At 35.9% G+C, this 17541-nt stretch overlaps 1 protein-coding gene across 1 annotated transcript in view; it reads left to right on the top strand.

Moving 5' to 3' along the window:
* ALG13 (ALG13 UDP-N-acetylglucosaminyltransferase subunit) overlaps nt 1-17541 on the top strand; it is a 68852-nt gene that overhangs the window by 15989 nt on the left and 35322 nt on the right. Inside the window, 7 exon segments of the mRNA XM_068532579.1 lie at nt 6806-6839; nt 6842-7038; nt 7040-7181; nt 7760-7843; nt 9904-9954; nt 10720-10766; nt 12467-12539. Of these exon segments, the coding sequence (XP_068388680.1) occupies nt 6806-6839; nt 6842-7038; nt 7040-7181; nt 7760-7843; nt 9904-9954; nt 10720-10766; nt 12467-12539 (628 nt within the window).

The following is a 17541-nucleotide window of genomic DNA, read 5'->3' on the forward strand; positions in this document are numbered from 1 at the left end:
ATGTGCTGTTGGATTCTGTTTGCTAGTATTTTGTTGAGGATTTTTGCATCTGTGTTCATCAGTGATATTGGCCTGTAGTTTTCTTTCTTTCAAAGAATAATTTCTTAGTGAACCACTTTATTTGGCAGGTAGCAGTTAACAGCAGTCAATACTTAAACACTTAAGTGCTACGCACTTGACATGCAGTATCTTATGTAATTATTCCAACAACCTTAGATTTAGATCACAGAAAAATTCTGGAGTAACATTTCTCAAACTTTGAAAATTTGAAAGCAGTAGCTGTAGCGCATTAAAAAACCATTAGTAACTTGAATGCTAAAGTTACCTGTTTAACTTTGACTTGGCCTTTTCCTAAACCATTTTTTCTCTTATGGGAAAGACCAGGTCAAAGTTAAGCAGGTAACTTTAGCATTCCTTGACGCCTTTAATATTGCTAATGGGCATATGAACCTCAAAGACAGGATAATAGTAGGTGGCCTTGAAACTCTCTTCTTAGGAATACTTAATAACTTGTGGAACACCTTGTTCTAGAGCACTGGTTCCCAAAGTGTGGTCCTGGGCTAGCAGCATCAGCATCGCCTGAGAACTTGTTAGAAATGCAAATTCCTGGGACCCACCCCAGACCTGGCTGAATCAGAATTTCTGGGCATGGGGCAATCTTTCTTCAAGCCCTTCACTTAAGAACCACTGTTCTAGAGGTTTGCAGGATTGGAGTAGTTTGCTGTGGAAAAATAGCCAGTTTGGATTTCAACGCAATAGATATTTCAAAGGACAGTATTAAATACTATGAAATTGCTTTCTATTATATACAGGATGAATTCTAGTATTGTCCCACTGGTCTTTTTTAAGAAGTCCTATTGTACTAATTTGGGGAACATGACTTGTACTTAACCATCTCTGAGTCCTTGTTCATATCTTTTCTTCTTTAGTATGCAATTCCTCTATAATAATTATGCAAGAATCAGGAGACAATATATAGTTCTAGTCCTAGTACTATTGCCAATTGGATGTGAAAACTTGGGCAAGTCTTATAATTATTTGAAACCCATTTCTTCATCTGTAAAATAAGAGGTCCCTTTTAGCTGTAACATTCTACTTATTTATTTTCCCAGTTTATTATGCCAGTCTGTTTCTTGCTCACTTTATTGAATTTTTAATTTGTTTTAGTATTTCTTAATACATGTAAATATATAAAATTTTAACTAGTTCTACAAGGCTTATAACAAGAAACAGCAGTTCTGTGTCCCATTCCTCCCCATCTCTAACCCTGCTTCCCGTAGGTAAGCATATTACGTTATTTTATATGTTTTATAAGTGATATTTTCAAACATGTTTTTTAAATTTAAATATCATCTGTAGACTTCCTGCTGTGGAAGAGAGGTTTTATCTCCCTCCTCCCTTTCTTCCACAGTGGGAAGTCTGTCTATAGGTGATATTTAAAGTTAAAAAACAAAAACAAATTTAGTTTATCAGTTATGGTGAGATCTGTTTTCAGTGTTGACATTATTATGATTCTTTGAGTACAGTATTCACATATGAGCCATGTGGTACGTGTTGATTGATTACATTTCTATAAAACTGTTTACCTCATTTCTGTTTTTTCATTTGCTCAGTTTTCTATAGAACTGTTCCCAAACTCTCCAACAGAGGTGGCCATCTTTCCTAGTATGTTTAAATATGCTAAGTTATCTATGACTTTTATTATTATTTGTTTTTTAATATGTCTGTGCTGGAGTTCTCTTTTCTTTTACCTGAACTGGTTGTTCTCTATCTAGTCCTTCTTAAAAGTCTGTCCTGGGATTTCCCCTTTATCCTTATCTTAAAAATTCCTTTTGCTTCTCTCTTGTGTTGAATCTTCTGTTTCCAGGATTCTATGTGCCCCACCCCATTTTGTGGTTTAACTTCTTTATTTTGGTTTCAGATATCCTCCACTAGCTTTCTGACAGTAAGGCGCATTTTTTTTTAATCTTTCAAGTTTGAAAATGCCACCTTCTACTCTTGCATCTGATTGATAGCTTGGTATAGAGTTCAAGGTTGGAAATAATTTCCCCTCAAATATTGAACTTCATTGTTTTCTAGCTTCTAGTTCTTCTGTTGAGAAGTTTATTGCTATTCATATGTGTGATCTTCTGTATAAGACCTGTTTTTACTCTCAGAAAGCTTTAGAATGTTGTTATATGCATTGCAGATCATCTTTTTTGCTTTCATTGTTCTGGCTACTTCATGGACCTTTTCAATCTAAATATAGACAGTCATATCCTGCAGTGCTAGAATTTTCCTTACATCATCATCATCATTATTTCTTCCTCTCCGCTTTCTTCATCTCATTTTGGGACTCCTGTTAGTTAGATATTGGCTTTCCTGAATTGATCCTCTAATTTTCTTGTTTTTTCTCTCCAACCTTGTCTGTTTTGTGAGCTCCTCAACTGTAAATTCTATTCCTTCTACTATTTTTGTTTTATTTATTTTTAAATTTGAATACAGCAAAATTAGCATTTTTCATGTACAGTTCTATAAATTTTGAAAAATGCATAATCATGTAACCACCACTACAATCAAGATACAGAACTCTTCCACCACACCCATAAATCCGCTCCTGTCATCCCTTTGTAGTCAACCCTTTCCTACAATGCTAACTACTGGCAGCAACCAATCTGTTTTTCCTTCCTATAGTTTTGTCTTTTCCAGTATGTCATATAAATGCAGTCATACAGTATGTAGCCTTTTGAATCTCTCCTTTTGCTTAGCACAGTGCATCTGCGATTCACACATGTTTTTGTATATATCCATAATTCATTATTTTTTATTGTTGAGGAGTGTTCTGTTGTATGGATGTACCACAGTTTGTCCATTCACCAGTTGAAGGATGTTTGGATTGTTTCCAGTTTGGGAGGAATCATGATTATGAATAAAGCTGCTATAAATATTCATGTACAGGTTTTTGTGTGAACTTAAGTTATCATTTCTCTTGGATATTTACCCAGAAGTGGGGTTGCTGTGTCATATGGCAACTCTGTTTTATTTTATAAGAATCTGCTAAACTATTTTTCCAGAGTGGCTGTACTATTTTATATTCCTACCAGCAACATACGAGAGTTTCAGTTGCTCTGCATCTTTGTCAACACTTGGTATTGTCATTTTTAAAAAAAATTTATTTTAGTCATTCTAAGATGTATGTAGTAGTATCTCATTAAAGATATACAAGTGGCCAATAGGCACATGAAGAGATGCTCAACATTATTAGCCATCAGGGGAATGCAAAACAAAACCACAACAAGATACCACGTCATACCCACATAGGCTGGCTATAATCTAAGAGATGGACAGTAAGTGTTGATAGGATGTGAATCGGGAACCCTCGTACGCTACTGATGAGAATGAAAATAGTGCAGCTGCTGTGGAAAGTGGTGACAGTTCCTCAAATGGTTAAACATAGAGTTACCATGTGATCCAGCAACTCCATTCCTGGGTATTACCCAAGAGAATAGAAATGTCCAAACAAAAACTTGGACATGAATGTTTATAACAGCCTTAGTCGAGATAGTCAGAAAGTGGAAACAACCCAAATGTCTGTCAACTGATGAATGGATAAATAAAATCTGCCTTAACTATACAAAGGATTGAAATACTGATACATAGGTGCTCCTTGAAAACATCATGCTAAGTGAAAGAAGTCAGTTACACAGGACTGTATATTGTATTCCATTTATTTGAAGTGTGCAGAATAGGCAAATATGTAGAGACAGAAAATAAATTGGTGGTTGCATGGAGTTGGTGGGGATAGGAGGATTGGAGGCTGATGGTTCTGGGATGTGGGGTTTCATTTTGGGGTAATGTAAAATTGTGGTGATGGATGTACAACTGTAAATATACTAAAAAACCATTGAAATGCACCTTTTAAGTGAGTGAATTGTATGTGAACTATGTTATAAAGCTATTAAAAAATCACCAGTTTTAAGTGTACAGTTCAATAATTCTTAGTGATTATGCAAAGTTGTGCAAACATCACCACAAAAGAGTTTTATAACATTTTTATCCATCAAAAAGATCCTTTGTGCCTGTTTGCATTTAGTACCTATTCCCATCTCAACTCCAGGCAACCACTAACCTGCTTTCTTTCTCTGTAGATTTGTCTTTTTTGTATATTTCATATAGGTGGAATCATATCTTTTGGAATCATGCCCCTTTTGCATCTGGCTGCTTTTACTTTGGATCCAGTTTCTCCACGTCCTTGCTAACACTTGTTATTGTCTGTACTATTTATCATAGCCACCCTAGTAGGTGTGTAGTGATGTCTCGTTGTGGTCTTAATTTGCATTTTCCTAATGACGTTAAACACCTTCTTACGTGCTTATTAGGAGTTCCTATATCTTTGGTGAAATGTGTGTTCAGATCTTTGCCCATTTTTAAATTGTGGTGTTGTTTTCTTATTGTTGACTTTTGAGTTCTTTTATATATTTTTGATATAAAGTTTTTTTGTCAGATATGTATCTTCCAGTCTGTGGCTTGTGTTTTCACTCTCCTAATAGTGTCATTTGCAGAGCAAAAGTTCTTAATTTTGATAAAGTCCAATTAATCAATTTTTCTTTTATTATATCTAAGTTCTCTTTTCCCAGCTGAAGGTCTTGAAGATTTTCTCCTATGCTTTTGTCTAAAAGTTTTGAAGTTTTGTTCTACATTTAGGTCTTTGATCCATTTTGAGTTAATTATTGTAGAAGATGTGAGGTATAGGTTGAGGATCATTGTTCTCTTTTTTTTTTAAATTAATTTATTTATTTATCTACTTTTGGTTGTGTTTGGTCTTCGTTTTTGTGCGAGGGCTTTCTCCAGTTGCGGCAAGCGGGGGCCACTCTTCATCGCGGTGTGCGGGCCTCTCACCGTCGCGGCCTCTCCTGCTGCGGAGCACAGGCTCCAGACGCGCAGGCTCAGCAGCTGTGGCTCACGGGCCCAGCCACTCCGTGGCATGTGGGATCCCCCCAGACCAGGGCTTGAACCCGTGTCCCCTGCATTGGCAGGCAGACTCCCAACCACTGCGCCACCAGGGAAGCCCCATTGTTCTCATTTTGCATATGGATGTCAAGTGTTCCAGCAGCATTTGATAAAAACACTATCTTTTCTCTATTGAGCTGCTCTTGCACCTTTGTCAAAAATCAGTTGACTGAATTTGTATGGGTCTCTTTCTGTGTGTTTTCTTTGTGTGTTTACTTTCCCTTTCCTCTATCTCTCTTTGTCTTCCTGCCTCTAATTTTTCTTCTCTTTGTTTCCTGCTCTTTCTCCTATTTTCTGATTCTCTCTCCCTCTCCCAGTTTTCCCTTCTTTTATTCCCTTTTTCAAAATGAAGTGTATGGGTTAATATTGATTGAAGCTTTATATACCATATTTTTAGTATAAATAGCAATAAATATGAAGAATTTATATTTTTCTCTAGAAGTGAAAAATGCCGAAAATGAATTAACTTTTTTTCACTATAATTCTGTTTTTCTCAGTGAATTTATGGTCTTAAAGATGGTGATCCCTCTTCCCAAACCATGTTTCAGAACTTTTGTGCCAGTGTTTTGGTTTCTTTGAAAAAGAAATTAGTCAAGGTAATTTCAAATTGGCATGCTAAAGAAAGTCAAGATTTTATTTTTTCTACCATGCTTTTATTTCATTCCTAAATTGTAAAATTGATTATTGATGCTTTTCCTGTTGGAGGCAGTCATGATTACTACTGGAGCCACAGATACCAGAAAAACAATTCTGAAAGCAGCTTAATTTTGCAGCTTCTCCAAAGCCAGCTTTAGATCTATTTATTTCTTAAAACACTTAGAAAAAGTAAGAACGGAATTGTATTTTGGCATTTAAATAACACTTGATGGTGGAATCAAGTAATACAAGTGACCAGTGCTGTTTTTGAACCTTACAAAAGTACAGTCGTATTTACTTTGGTTTTCTCAGACTTAAGAGCAGTTTTTCCAGAAAAGTGCCCTAAACATTGAAACATGCCTCTCATGTCCAACACCTCTAATGTGGTGCCACAGCATTTTAAATGTAGCCTATTAGCAAGTTTGTGGGTAAGATATTTCTTCCATTAAGCTTCATTTTAAATTTTCATTGTTTGCATTTTCAGAGAAACACACTTTTTGCAATTTCTCTTTCTGTTAATGTTGTACAGTAGTTTGGAGACATTAGTCCAGAATTGTATCAGTGTTTTCTAGCATAACTAATGAATTTAATTTCTGTGGTCCTAGCAGAGGGTTATTATTATTTAGAAGAACTAAATGAGATTACTTAAACATCATATCTGAAATATCCAGATGACTGCTTTGGCACTTTACTTTGCTTGAACTGTGACCTCTGCCCCTTTAGATCAAGGGAGTCCCCCTCTCCCCCCCATTTTCTTTGTTTCTTAAGATAGTCTTAACACAAAAGCTTACTTACTTAATTATGTTCAGATTTTTTTTCCCTCTCATCTACATGAAACTATGAAGGGAGTAGGGAACTTGGGCAGAGACTGGTTGCAAATTCGGGCAGAGATCTTAAAGCAATGTAATGTGGGCTGGGCTGCATCATACACACCTGAGCCTTATTGCAGTCCCTTTGCAACCACGTGCAGCAGTTGCCTTGAGTTAAGCTGCAGACTCGGCTTCCTTTTGGTCCCAAAGCTCAGCTGCTTGTGCATACTTCTCTCAACCTTGGGCTGGTTGGGTTAATCCCACCCTTCCCCAACAAGGTAGCTCTGCAAGTTCCTTCTCGCTCCCACGTCTCCTCCTCAAGTCAAGTTCTCTATTCCTAGGAGCATCGGCTCTTCCTCTTCTTTTCACAGGGTCCCGACTTATCCTGGGCAAGCCAGCCCTTTGATTCTCCTGCTCCTGAGAAGTGCCAAGATTCTGCAGCGCTGACTCCAACTGCCTTCTCATGCCTAGACTTTGGGCTGCTTTCTGGATACCTGCATAAGCAAGCCCTGTCACTGCTACCCATTCCTACCTGCACCCTGCTTTTTCCTTCTTGCCACACCTGTGTTATTTTCTCCCCCTCCCCAACTCCACCCCCTGTGCACAATGCATAAAGGATGGAAAAAGTACTGCGGCCAGAAGTCTCTGAATGAGGCATCAATGGATGAATATTTAGGCAGCTTAGGGCTGTATCGAAAGCTGACTGCCAAGGATGCCTCTTGCCTCTTTCGGGCTATTTCGGAGCAGGTAAAAGGAAAACAAATATATCTTCTCTATACTGAGTTTTTGGAGTTTGAGACTTGGCACAGTACTGTAGCTAGAAGACCTGTAGCCCACCAAAACAAAACAAAACAAAACAAATTCCCTTTTCCCTATTTAAAACATCAGGGTCTCTCCACTTATTAGCTTGGTGCGTGCCTTTGCTGATTAGTTCAAATATGTTGCTGTGCCTTTGCTATCTTCTCTGTTTTCTAAATGCCAGTTTGGAATGTAAGAGATAAAGTAATGGGGTTAAAGAAAACTTTGAAATGTATCTTGATCCTTTATAAGCAGCACCTTCTTCCTCTAAATTTTATGCCTAAGGAAAAATTTATAGGTTGTGCCCATAAGTAGTAGAAACGGGGTGGGGCATGACAGAATCATACCTCTTCCATATCGCTAAAGATGACAAAAACAGATTTTAGTAAGATCAGGACTTAATTTCCCAATTTCCTACATATGTTCTGAATAAGGGGAGGACTTGAGTGTCCAGTTCATAGTCTTAACTTAGAAGCTTCTGTTTCAAATAACTGCTGACAGTGAGCTGGTCTTTCTCTTCTTTTTAGTTGTTTTGCAGCCAGGTCCATCACTTGGAAATCAGGAAGGCTTGTGTCTCATATATGAGAGAAAATCAACAAACTTTTGAGTCTGTAAGTAGAATACATACCCAAGGGAGAGTTGTTCGTAGAATATGTAGCAGGTAGGAAATGAATTTTGAGCACCTACGTGTGAATATTATATCCCGCAATCTCCTCTCAATAGCAAATATTTTATTTTCAGTTGGCTTCCTTCCTCCTAGCTAGCATGCTTCTGGATCTCCTCCCAGAATTAGATTGTTTTGTACTCTAATTAAAAAGTAAGAAAGTTAATCTTTATCCTTCCCACTATTTATTCCCCCCCACACCCAAAAAGTCACATTGTGACTGTTATCCATATCACAGTTTTCTTAAACAAGTAATCAGTTCACGAGGGGTTTGGCTATGTTAGTATTTTTAAATGTGTATTTTTAAATTTGTATAAATGGGAACCCCTTGTGTTCTTTCTTAATTCTATGCACAATGATCGTCAGCCAGTCAACTTGAAGAATCTTGTAAAACTTAACTCTAAGGAAACAAATTATTCCTGAACATGTCTTTTCATATGACAAACTGGTAATTGGAGCTCTGCCACTAATGATTGACTTTAAAACAACTTTTAGAAGACATCTTCGTATACGTTGTATTATTTGAATTCTTGTTAACAAAATAAGGTTTTATCAAGGTCTGATTTGAAGTGTGCCCTTTCCTGTGGCTGTTTTTTTGTTGTTGTTGTTTGTTTTTTTTTTTGTTTCTGTTTAAACATTCCTAGCCCTTCCAGTACTATTTGTTCTCCTGATTATATTATGGGTATTTGCCTGCTGTTCGAGGTTTACTCTTAATTTTCTCAACAGGTTTCTGTGAATTTTAAAACTATATGAAGGCTTCTTGATTTTAAAGCTTATTACCTTGAAGTTAATTAGCGGTCACCACACCTGGGGAAAGGATTATTCGTGAAATTACTTCAAATGCAAGACCATGGTGTAAAGCAGTGCATCTCAAGTATTTTTGTGCATACAAATCACCTGGGGATCTTGTTAAAAAAAACAAATTCTGATTCACTAGATTTGAGCTGGGGCCCAAGATTTACACAGTTAACAAATTCCTGAGGGATGCTTGCTGTTGTTCAAGGACCACATTTTGAGTAACAAAGATGTCTGTAAAATTTTAAAACCACATGGATGAATCTCAGATTAATTATGCAGAGTGAAAGAAGCCAGACCTCCCAAAAAAAGTACATACTGTATGATTTCCTTTATATAAAACCCTAGAAAATACAAACCAATCTGTAGTGACAGAAAGCAGATCAGTGGTTGCTTGGGGGTTAGTGAAGTTATAGAGGGGCACAAGGAAACTTCTGGGGGTGATGGATATATTCACTATCACGATTGTCATGATGGTTTCATGGGTGCATATGTAAGTCAACTTATTTGTGCCATTTAAATATGTGTGGTTATTGTATGTCAGTTATACCTCAAAACTGTTTAAAAAGGGAACTGAGAAAGATTAACATGATTTTTTAAGTCTAGTGATATACATGCATGGAGCTAGATGTATATTATATTTCCTGAGTTTAATTTTTATTGAGGTATATTTTGCATATCATAAAACTCACCATTTTAAGTTTAGCGTTTTAAGTTTTGGCAGTAATATAGTTATGCAACTGCCACTGCAGTCAAGATACAAAATATTTCCATCACCCAAAAAGTTCCCTTGTTGCCTGTGCTTTTTTTGAAACTAGTGAAATTCCTTTTAAAGTTCCTCAGTTTAACTTTGTAAATGCATGTCTGCTGTCAAATTTGAAATCCTTATAATTATTGTGCTTGCTTGATTTATGAAAATTGTCGTTACTTAAGTTGGCATTTCAAAAGAAACTCCAAAGGCATACCGTTTGATGAAATGCACTGGTATGTGGATAAGCCAGGACCAATTCCTAAGATAGTTTTATAGTCCAGCTTTTCTCCACTCAACTTTTGTGTATGTACAAATCTTCTTGAGGTGCTGTGCAAAGTAGTCATTTAATACCATAATTGTTCAGCTGAACAAAAACTCATTGGAGGATAATATTGCAGAATATAATCAGATTTCAGTAATGCTATGTATTTGGTTAAGTCAAGTTTGTTTTATTTTTGAAGTATGTGGAGGGATCTTTTGAGAGATACCTGGAACGGTTGGGAGATCCCAAGGTAAGATCAAATATGGGGGTTTAATCTTTTCAGAGTATTTGGAATAGTAGCCTAAATATCGTTCAGCTGTGTCACTTTAGCTAGGCCCAGTTTATTTTCTTAAGTAGCCAGCTGTGTTGAATCAAATAGTTCTTGCAAAAGTTTAGAGGCTGGGAATTGACCTGTTGTTTTGTGTTGAATATTGAAAATTGTGTGTTAACAATTTTATCATCTATAGATTAGTGAAAGAGTATACACTACTTGGGAACAGGACTAACCCAAGCCTTTTCACTTTAATGGGGGAGGGGGATGGCAATGAATGTTACTAGGAGGTCATTATTTTTTTTTTTATTGAACAGTTCCCCTGATTTGTAGTTATCCTTCTTTTATGTGGGAGTAAGATTCATAAACATATTTAATTAAAAATAATTTTATGTGATTAATTGCATAGTTCTGGACTTAACGCATTTACTAAATACCCTGCTAACTTCGTATTCTTACACTAATTACATTTTTATTGTGTCTTTTAAATCTCCCACATTCCTGTCCTTGTTACTTAATAGCTAACTAAGAAGATCTTTAGGTCCAATTTTTTCTCAGAATAAGTTTATGTTAATAAGTAACTATCACAGTATCCCAAGCCTCAAAGCAAGTTATAGTGTGTTGTACAAATTCTTCATCTAAAACAGTGCTAAGCATCTAAAAAAACAATTGTTGAACTTGCAAAAACTTTTACCTCCTAGATACAGAATGTTTTTAAAAACTTTATGCATTGTTTATGTTTAGGAAAAGGCTGGCCATCTGGAAATAAGAGCTCTTTCTCTAATTTATAAGTAAGTTGGATCTCTTTTTTTTTTTTTTAAGAGAGAAAGCGTGTGTGTGTGTAAGGTTTCTAATAAAGTCTCTTTAGAATTGGGACTATTTGAGATTTGATGTATTGATATGTCAAATGAAGTGGTCTAAGCAAAGTTAATGGCGTAATTTTGGGGTGGAGAACTTCTACATTTGTGTCCGTTTGAATGGAAGAATAAAGGGCTTTAAGAACTGCTAGTACTATTCCTGTAGAAAATCAGAATACTTAGAATTTTTGTGTATTTAACTTGTGCAATATCACTTCCAAGAGGGTAGAAATTGTTAACTGAGGACAACAAATATTAGATATTACATTGGTTTATGATCCTTCAAAGGGTCACGGTATGAAAACAGATATACAGTATATCTGTAGTAGTAAAATTTTATAGGGAAATTAAGAAAAGTATTTTTTTAAAAGGCTCTTTAGGGAGGCAGTAATGGTGGAGAAATTTGAAAAACACTGCTCTATTGCTTTGGAAGTTCTGTTTTGGTCTTTAAAACTGCGAAAGTGGCATTTCTGAAAGCTGTAGGTTATGTAGTGTGGGTTAGAGGCTAGTGGGAATCTTGTTCATTTAAGGAGTTGGATCTGTATAAGACTCCTTCACAGTTCTTAGGATGGTGAGATGGCATATACCTTGATAGAATCAGAACCCTCTTGTATGGGGACTTGTTCAAGTTAGTGTTTTGCAGTCTGCTCATTCCTCACTAAATCCAGCAAGAGGTAGTACAGAAGAGGCATCGAGCAGGCAGCTAATCAGTTGTTGCTTTTAAATCAGGGACCACCTTTTAAATTGGCCTGCTTTTTGTTTTTTTGTATGGCTCTTGGCTAAGAATGCTTTTTAAAAATTTTGAAATGGTTAAAAAAATCAAAATATTTCATGGCATATGAAAATTATATAAAATTCAATTTCAGTGTCCATAAATAAAGCTTTATTGGAACATAATCACATACATTTGTTTATGCATTGTCTGTGGCTGCTTTCAGGCTACAAAGTCAAAGTTGAGTAAATCATATGGCCTGCAAAAACCATGTTTGTTATCTGATCTTTTACCAAGAAAAATTTGCCAACACCTGCTTTAAATAAATGGGAGCCTCCAAAACTTACATTCATACAATTGGCAATTTATCTTCTTTATTCCTCCTTTCCTCAAATTAAGATACATTTTAGGGCTTCCCTGGTGGCACAGTGGTTGAGAGTCTGCCTGCCAATGCAGGGGACACGGGTTCGAGCCCTGGTCTGAGAAGATCCCACATGCCGTGGAGCAGCTAGGCCCGTGAGCCACAATTACTGAGCCTGCGCGTCTGGAGCCTGTGCTCCGCAACAAGAAGAGGCCGCGATAATGAGAGGCCCGCGCACCGCGATGAAGAGTGGCCCCCACTTGCTGCAACTAGAAAAAGCCCTCGCACAGAAACGAAGACCCATCACAGCCATAAATAAATAAAGAATACTGGTCAAAGAAAAAAAAAACATTAAAAAAAAAAAGCTACATTTTAAAAATGCATAGGACTTTAGGGACAGTTAGCTGTCTATGTTGAATTAATATTTATCCTCTTAAACTTTTAGGTTATTTTAGATGAATAAGGTAGGCAGTTTAAAAGCACAAATATTTGTTCTTATAACTATTTCTTGCATATACTAAGTTATCTCTTCTCATCCATCTTTGTTTTCTACCCATGTAGTCGGGATTTCATTCTTTATCGCTCTCCTGGCAGGCCTCCAGCTCATGTCACAGATAATGGCTATGAAGACAAGGTAAGAAGATAAGTGAATGTTTACTAAAATAAAAAATTGAATGATGTTGCCAGTTTATCATTAAGAAATCATCTTTTTAAACCTAATTAATGAAAAAATAAGCACAGTCTAAAAGCCAAGCTTTTCTACAACTAGCCTTTTCCTCTCCAGTTAGTCAGCCTAAGTATTGTTAGCTATCTTTCTGAACAAACCTGATCTTGTCACTCCTCTGTAATAGGAAAAAAACACCCAAAACCCTAATTGGCTAGAAGATAAGGATCAAACTCTGAAGCTAGACTTGCAGTAACCTAAAGGGTCCCAAACCTTCTTTCCAGCTTCATTGTCCTTCAACCTTAGTGTATCATGCGTCCAGAGAGTCCGACTTTCATGCTATCTTTTCCTTTGTATCTCAATTCCTTTGAAACTTTACCAACTCCCCTGGAGTTATTTCCTCCCTTTTTGTTCCCCTAGCATCACCCAAGTAAGTATAGTGTTTATCACCTTGTATATGTTTTCATGTCTGTTTCTCTCATTAGTCTGAAAGTTTCTTAAGTGCAGGGACAATGTGCTACTACTGCCTAGTAAGGTGCTTGGAAAATAGTAGGAGGTTGTTTTGTTGGTTGAGAACTCTCAGCAGGTAAACAAATTGTTTTTTAGCATACAGTTTTTCTTCCAAAAAGTTTTTAAGAAAAGCCTTCTATCCAGATGATTTGATTAGTGAATATAGATTGCACAGTATTTGAGTTTTGTCTTGTTTCATACCATGGAGCAAAATTCAGGCAGCATTTTGATGGTAAGATAAGACTAAATACTGGTAGAACTGTTAGAATGTTACAGTAATCTAGACAGAAGACCTGAACTAGGCAAGTGGCATTAGGAATAGAAAAGACTGAATAGGATGCAAGAGATAACTTAGAACATAAGTATAAATTGGGGCATGTTAATTATTTTACTGATGGTACTGCCAGTTTGTTCAGTAAACATTAAGCCCCTGTAGTGTACCAGGCAGCTTACTGGGCTTTGGGGATACCACAGTTAATACAGCAAAATTCTTGCCCTCTAAGGGCTTAAGAGGCTATGAAGACAGACATGTAAATAATTACAGTGAAGTGATATGTTTTATAATAGAACTATATGCAAAGAGCATATAAGAAAAAGCCCTTCACTGTGCTTTAGGGAGTTTAGAAAGTTTCATGGTGGTTGTGACATTTAAGTGGAGTATTAAAAAAAAAATGAGTCTAACAAGTATAAAGGGCAGTCTCTTCAGAGGAAACACTATATGCAAAGGCATAGAGGCAAGAGACCCTTTGAAACCCAAGTAGCTGGATGGGGGGAAGACAGTGCTGAAAAGATAGGCTAGAGGGATGTAGTAGGTGATGCCAATAATTTGGCTTTTCATTGTACAGAATAGTCAGTTGAAGCTTTTTTCCAATATTTTATTATGAAGGTTTTTCAAACATACAGAAAAGCTAAAAGAATTTTACATTGAGCATCCATAAGCCCACCACTTAGTCCACTGCTAATATTTAATATCCTTGTTTGTCACATATCTAACCGCCCCTCTATCCATTCATCAATCCATCTTAAGTTTTGATGTATTTCAAAGTAAATTCAGACAGTAGTATGATTGTCCCTAAACAATTCAGAGTTTTTAAGCAAAGGTGTGACATAATCAGACTTGTTTGAGGAAGAGGCGTGTTAGCTATTGTGTTTTAGCAACTGTACACAGCATTGTCTGAGATGAGATTTAGACAGTTAGATCTTTACCAGGAACCTTTAAACCTGCAGTTAATTTTTTTCTCCAACATTTTATTCTGAAAATTTTCATACAGAGAGAAATTATAAGACTTGTATAGTGAACATCCATATACCTACCACCTAGTTCCTATAATTATACAGCTCTGTTTTCAAATGAGTCTTATACATTTTACAGAGATATTTTTGAGCTAATTAAGGGGAAAACATCACCCATTGGGAACCATAAGAATACAAAAATGTAAGACCTTTTTAGTGTGGGCAGCCATGAGAATATCATGTGTAAGTCTCATCCATACATATATATAGAGCTAATACTTATCAGCAGTTGGGTATTTGCATTGCACAGGATACTGTATATATGTCTGATTTGGGAATGTACAAAGCGAATGTTAGTTTATATTGAAATTTAAGTATGGAAGAGCCAGGTGGCAGCAAGGTACTTTTGTTGTGTGACACCTTGCTTTGCCTAAAACTTAGTTGCTGTATCAGTTCAGGCTCCTAAGATTTATATTTGAATTGTTTGTATTTTCAAAAATGACTTTATTAAAAGCAGTGAACATTATTAATAAGCTTTGCATAAAATATATTTTAGAGCAAATTTTCGAAGAAATAAATACCTAATGTTCACCCTAGTACCTTTCACCTTTTTAGCTGACTTAACTCTGCATTTTACATAGTTATCCAGTGTCAAAGTGAATGCTACTGGAAACTAGCCATTTTCACTCAGCCAATTTGTTCTATCTAGAAAGAGTAGAAAAACACTATATTTAAAACAAAATGAAACCTGTATCTGGAAATGTAGAGTGAAAAGTCAAGTTTCTGTTCATGCTCTTCAATCTCATGTGCTTCAAAGTAACAGCTATTAAGTTTGGGTGGGTATCCCAATTTCATTCTCTTTGTATTTATTCATTTATTATTTTTTATGTAGATGGGCTCATGCTTAACATTCTGTCACTTGTTCTTTTCAGATATTTATCCCCATCAGTAATATAGATCTACCTCATTTTTAACTAGTTTACTGCCATTACATCCCACCTTCCCACCCCCAACAAACACACCACCTACAAGTATGTATGAGAAAACTATTATTTTATGTTGAGATACCACCAGGAACATAAAAGCTATCATGCTTAGCTTTGCCTCTTCCAATCAAAATAGAACTTCTTGCTACTTCAATAGAGAAATTGTATACTCATCTTTGTTTTCTTTCCTGCTTATTTAGTCATCAGTTCTGGTTAGCTGGGTTCCTTTAACTAATCCTTACTAACTGCCTCTGGTTATTAACCTTTCTTTGCTGGAGTTCCCAGTTCTTCTAGTCCAAAGTACAAAAGGCTTCTCAGCTCAAATCTGCTCACGGTTCTTTTAGATTAATAAACTCCTCTTAAATGCAAATACCCCTTGGGGGCGGGTGAAACTTTGCAACTTAAACTTTATTGTGGGTTACTTTAGCTTGATACTCCCTCTCAGTACTTTGAAATGGATTATACTGATAGAGTTAGAGTTGTGATTGCAAAAAAAGACTAGGGAAGAATAATAGACCTGCGGTCAGAGAACTTGTTCATTGGGAGAAGTTAGCCCAGGGTAGTGTAGGAAAGTAGAAAAAAGAGTGCTTAGGATAATTTTCTGCCAAGGAAACTTGGTGGCACTATCCTCTCATAGATCACAGAGAATTGTCTTTGGTACCTCAGGTTGTTTCCAGAGTTGGCTTCAAAATGAAATAGACTTAATCACTAGGGATTACGTCCCTTACACAAGACAGAGGTTTTTGAAGAAAAATTCAAAAAGGTTTTGGACCTTTTATATAAACAGATTTCATCACATGGAGCCAGGGAGCATTTTTACTGAAATAATTTGGTTAGTAAGCCTGGCCTTCGAATGTCGTTTGAAAAAACTAGAGATTGAAGGAATCAGCTAAGAAATTAACTCATTTTATAGCCATCTCAGTGCCTCAATTCTTTAAGGAAGTCTCCTATATATAGCATATTGATATATTGCCATTCAATATAGTAGATAACATTTTGAATGAATTGAATGAAATTCCTCCCCCCATAGTCTAAGTTTGGGGTATTTGGGTATTTGACCTGTTTTCTCCATTTTTAGAAGTTAAGCTGGGTCGTTTGACTTATGTTAGGCTTCCTATTCTATTTGCTCAATTTGTAAAAGTTCCCATCTTTTGCAAATTTGTAAATCAGGACTTGTTTGGTATATTATCAGGAATGTGATTGAGGCTCACAGTGTTGCCTTAGCGTGATTTTAATCTTGACATTTAAAAGTCACTGTCTTACCTCCCTTAGCATGATAATCTCTAGGTCCATTCATGTTGCTGCAAATGGCATTATTTCATTCTTTTTTATGGCTGAGTAATATTCCATTGTATATATGTACCACATCTTTTTGGAAGTCAACCACATACAAAGATGATAAGAAGGTTAAAAGACAAAAGTAGTAAAATATCTGTATCCACAATAAGCATTAAGGGATACACAAAAAAGATGTAAAATATGATGTCACAAACAGTAATCGTGAGGGAAGGAGAGTAAAAATGCAGGGTTGATAAAATGCATTTGAAATTAAGAGATCAGCAGTTTAAAATAATCACGTGTAAATATATATATATAGAGAGAGAGAGAGATTGCTATGTATAAATCTCATGCTAACCACAAACTAGAAATCTGTAATAGATACACACACATAATAGAGAAAAGAATCCAAATGTAACACTAAAGAAAGTCATCAGCTCATAAGGGAAGAGAGCAGAAAAAGAAAGGAACAAAAAAGAACTACAAAAACAACTCCCAAACAATTAACAAAAATAAAAAAGGATGGAAAATTATGTCAAGAACCTGGAGTAACTAAAACTAATATACTGCTAGTATGAATATAAATTGCACAACCACTTTGGAAAACTATCTTTTTTTTTTAACTGAAGTGTGGTTGGTTTGCAGTGTTGTGTTAGTTGCAGGTGTGCAGCGGGGTAATTTAGTTGTACATATATTTTTTTTCAGATTCTTTTCGCTTATTAAAAAAATTAAAAAAATAAATAAAAGTCACTGTCAAGAAAATCTGTTTATGGCATACAGCTTTCATTTATCTGTATTTGGATTTTAAACTCACTTTTTCCCCAGCCTTATTGAGATTTGATTGACATGTACGCTAAGTGAAATAAGTCAAACAGAGAAAGACAAATAATGTATGATATCACATATGTAGAATCTGAAAGTCACTTTTTTTAAACAAATTCATTTAGTTTATCAATTTCTGATTA

This window comes from Eschrichtius robustus, chromosome X, assembly GCF_028021215.1.
Source record: "Eschrichtius robustus isolate mEscRob2 chromosome X, mEscRob2.pri, whole genome shotgun sequence".
Taxonomy (NCBI): domain Eukaryota; kingdom Metazoa; phylum Chordata; class Mammalia; order Artiodactyla; family Eschrichtiidae; genus Eschrichtius; species Eschrichtius robustus.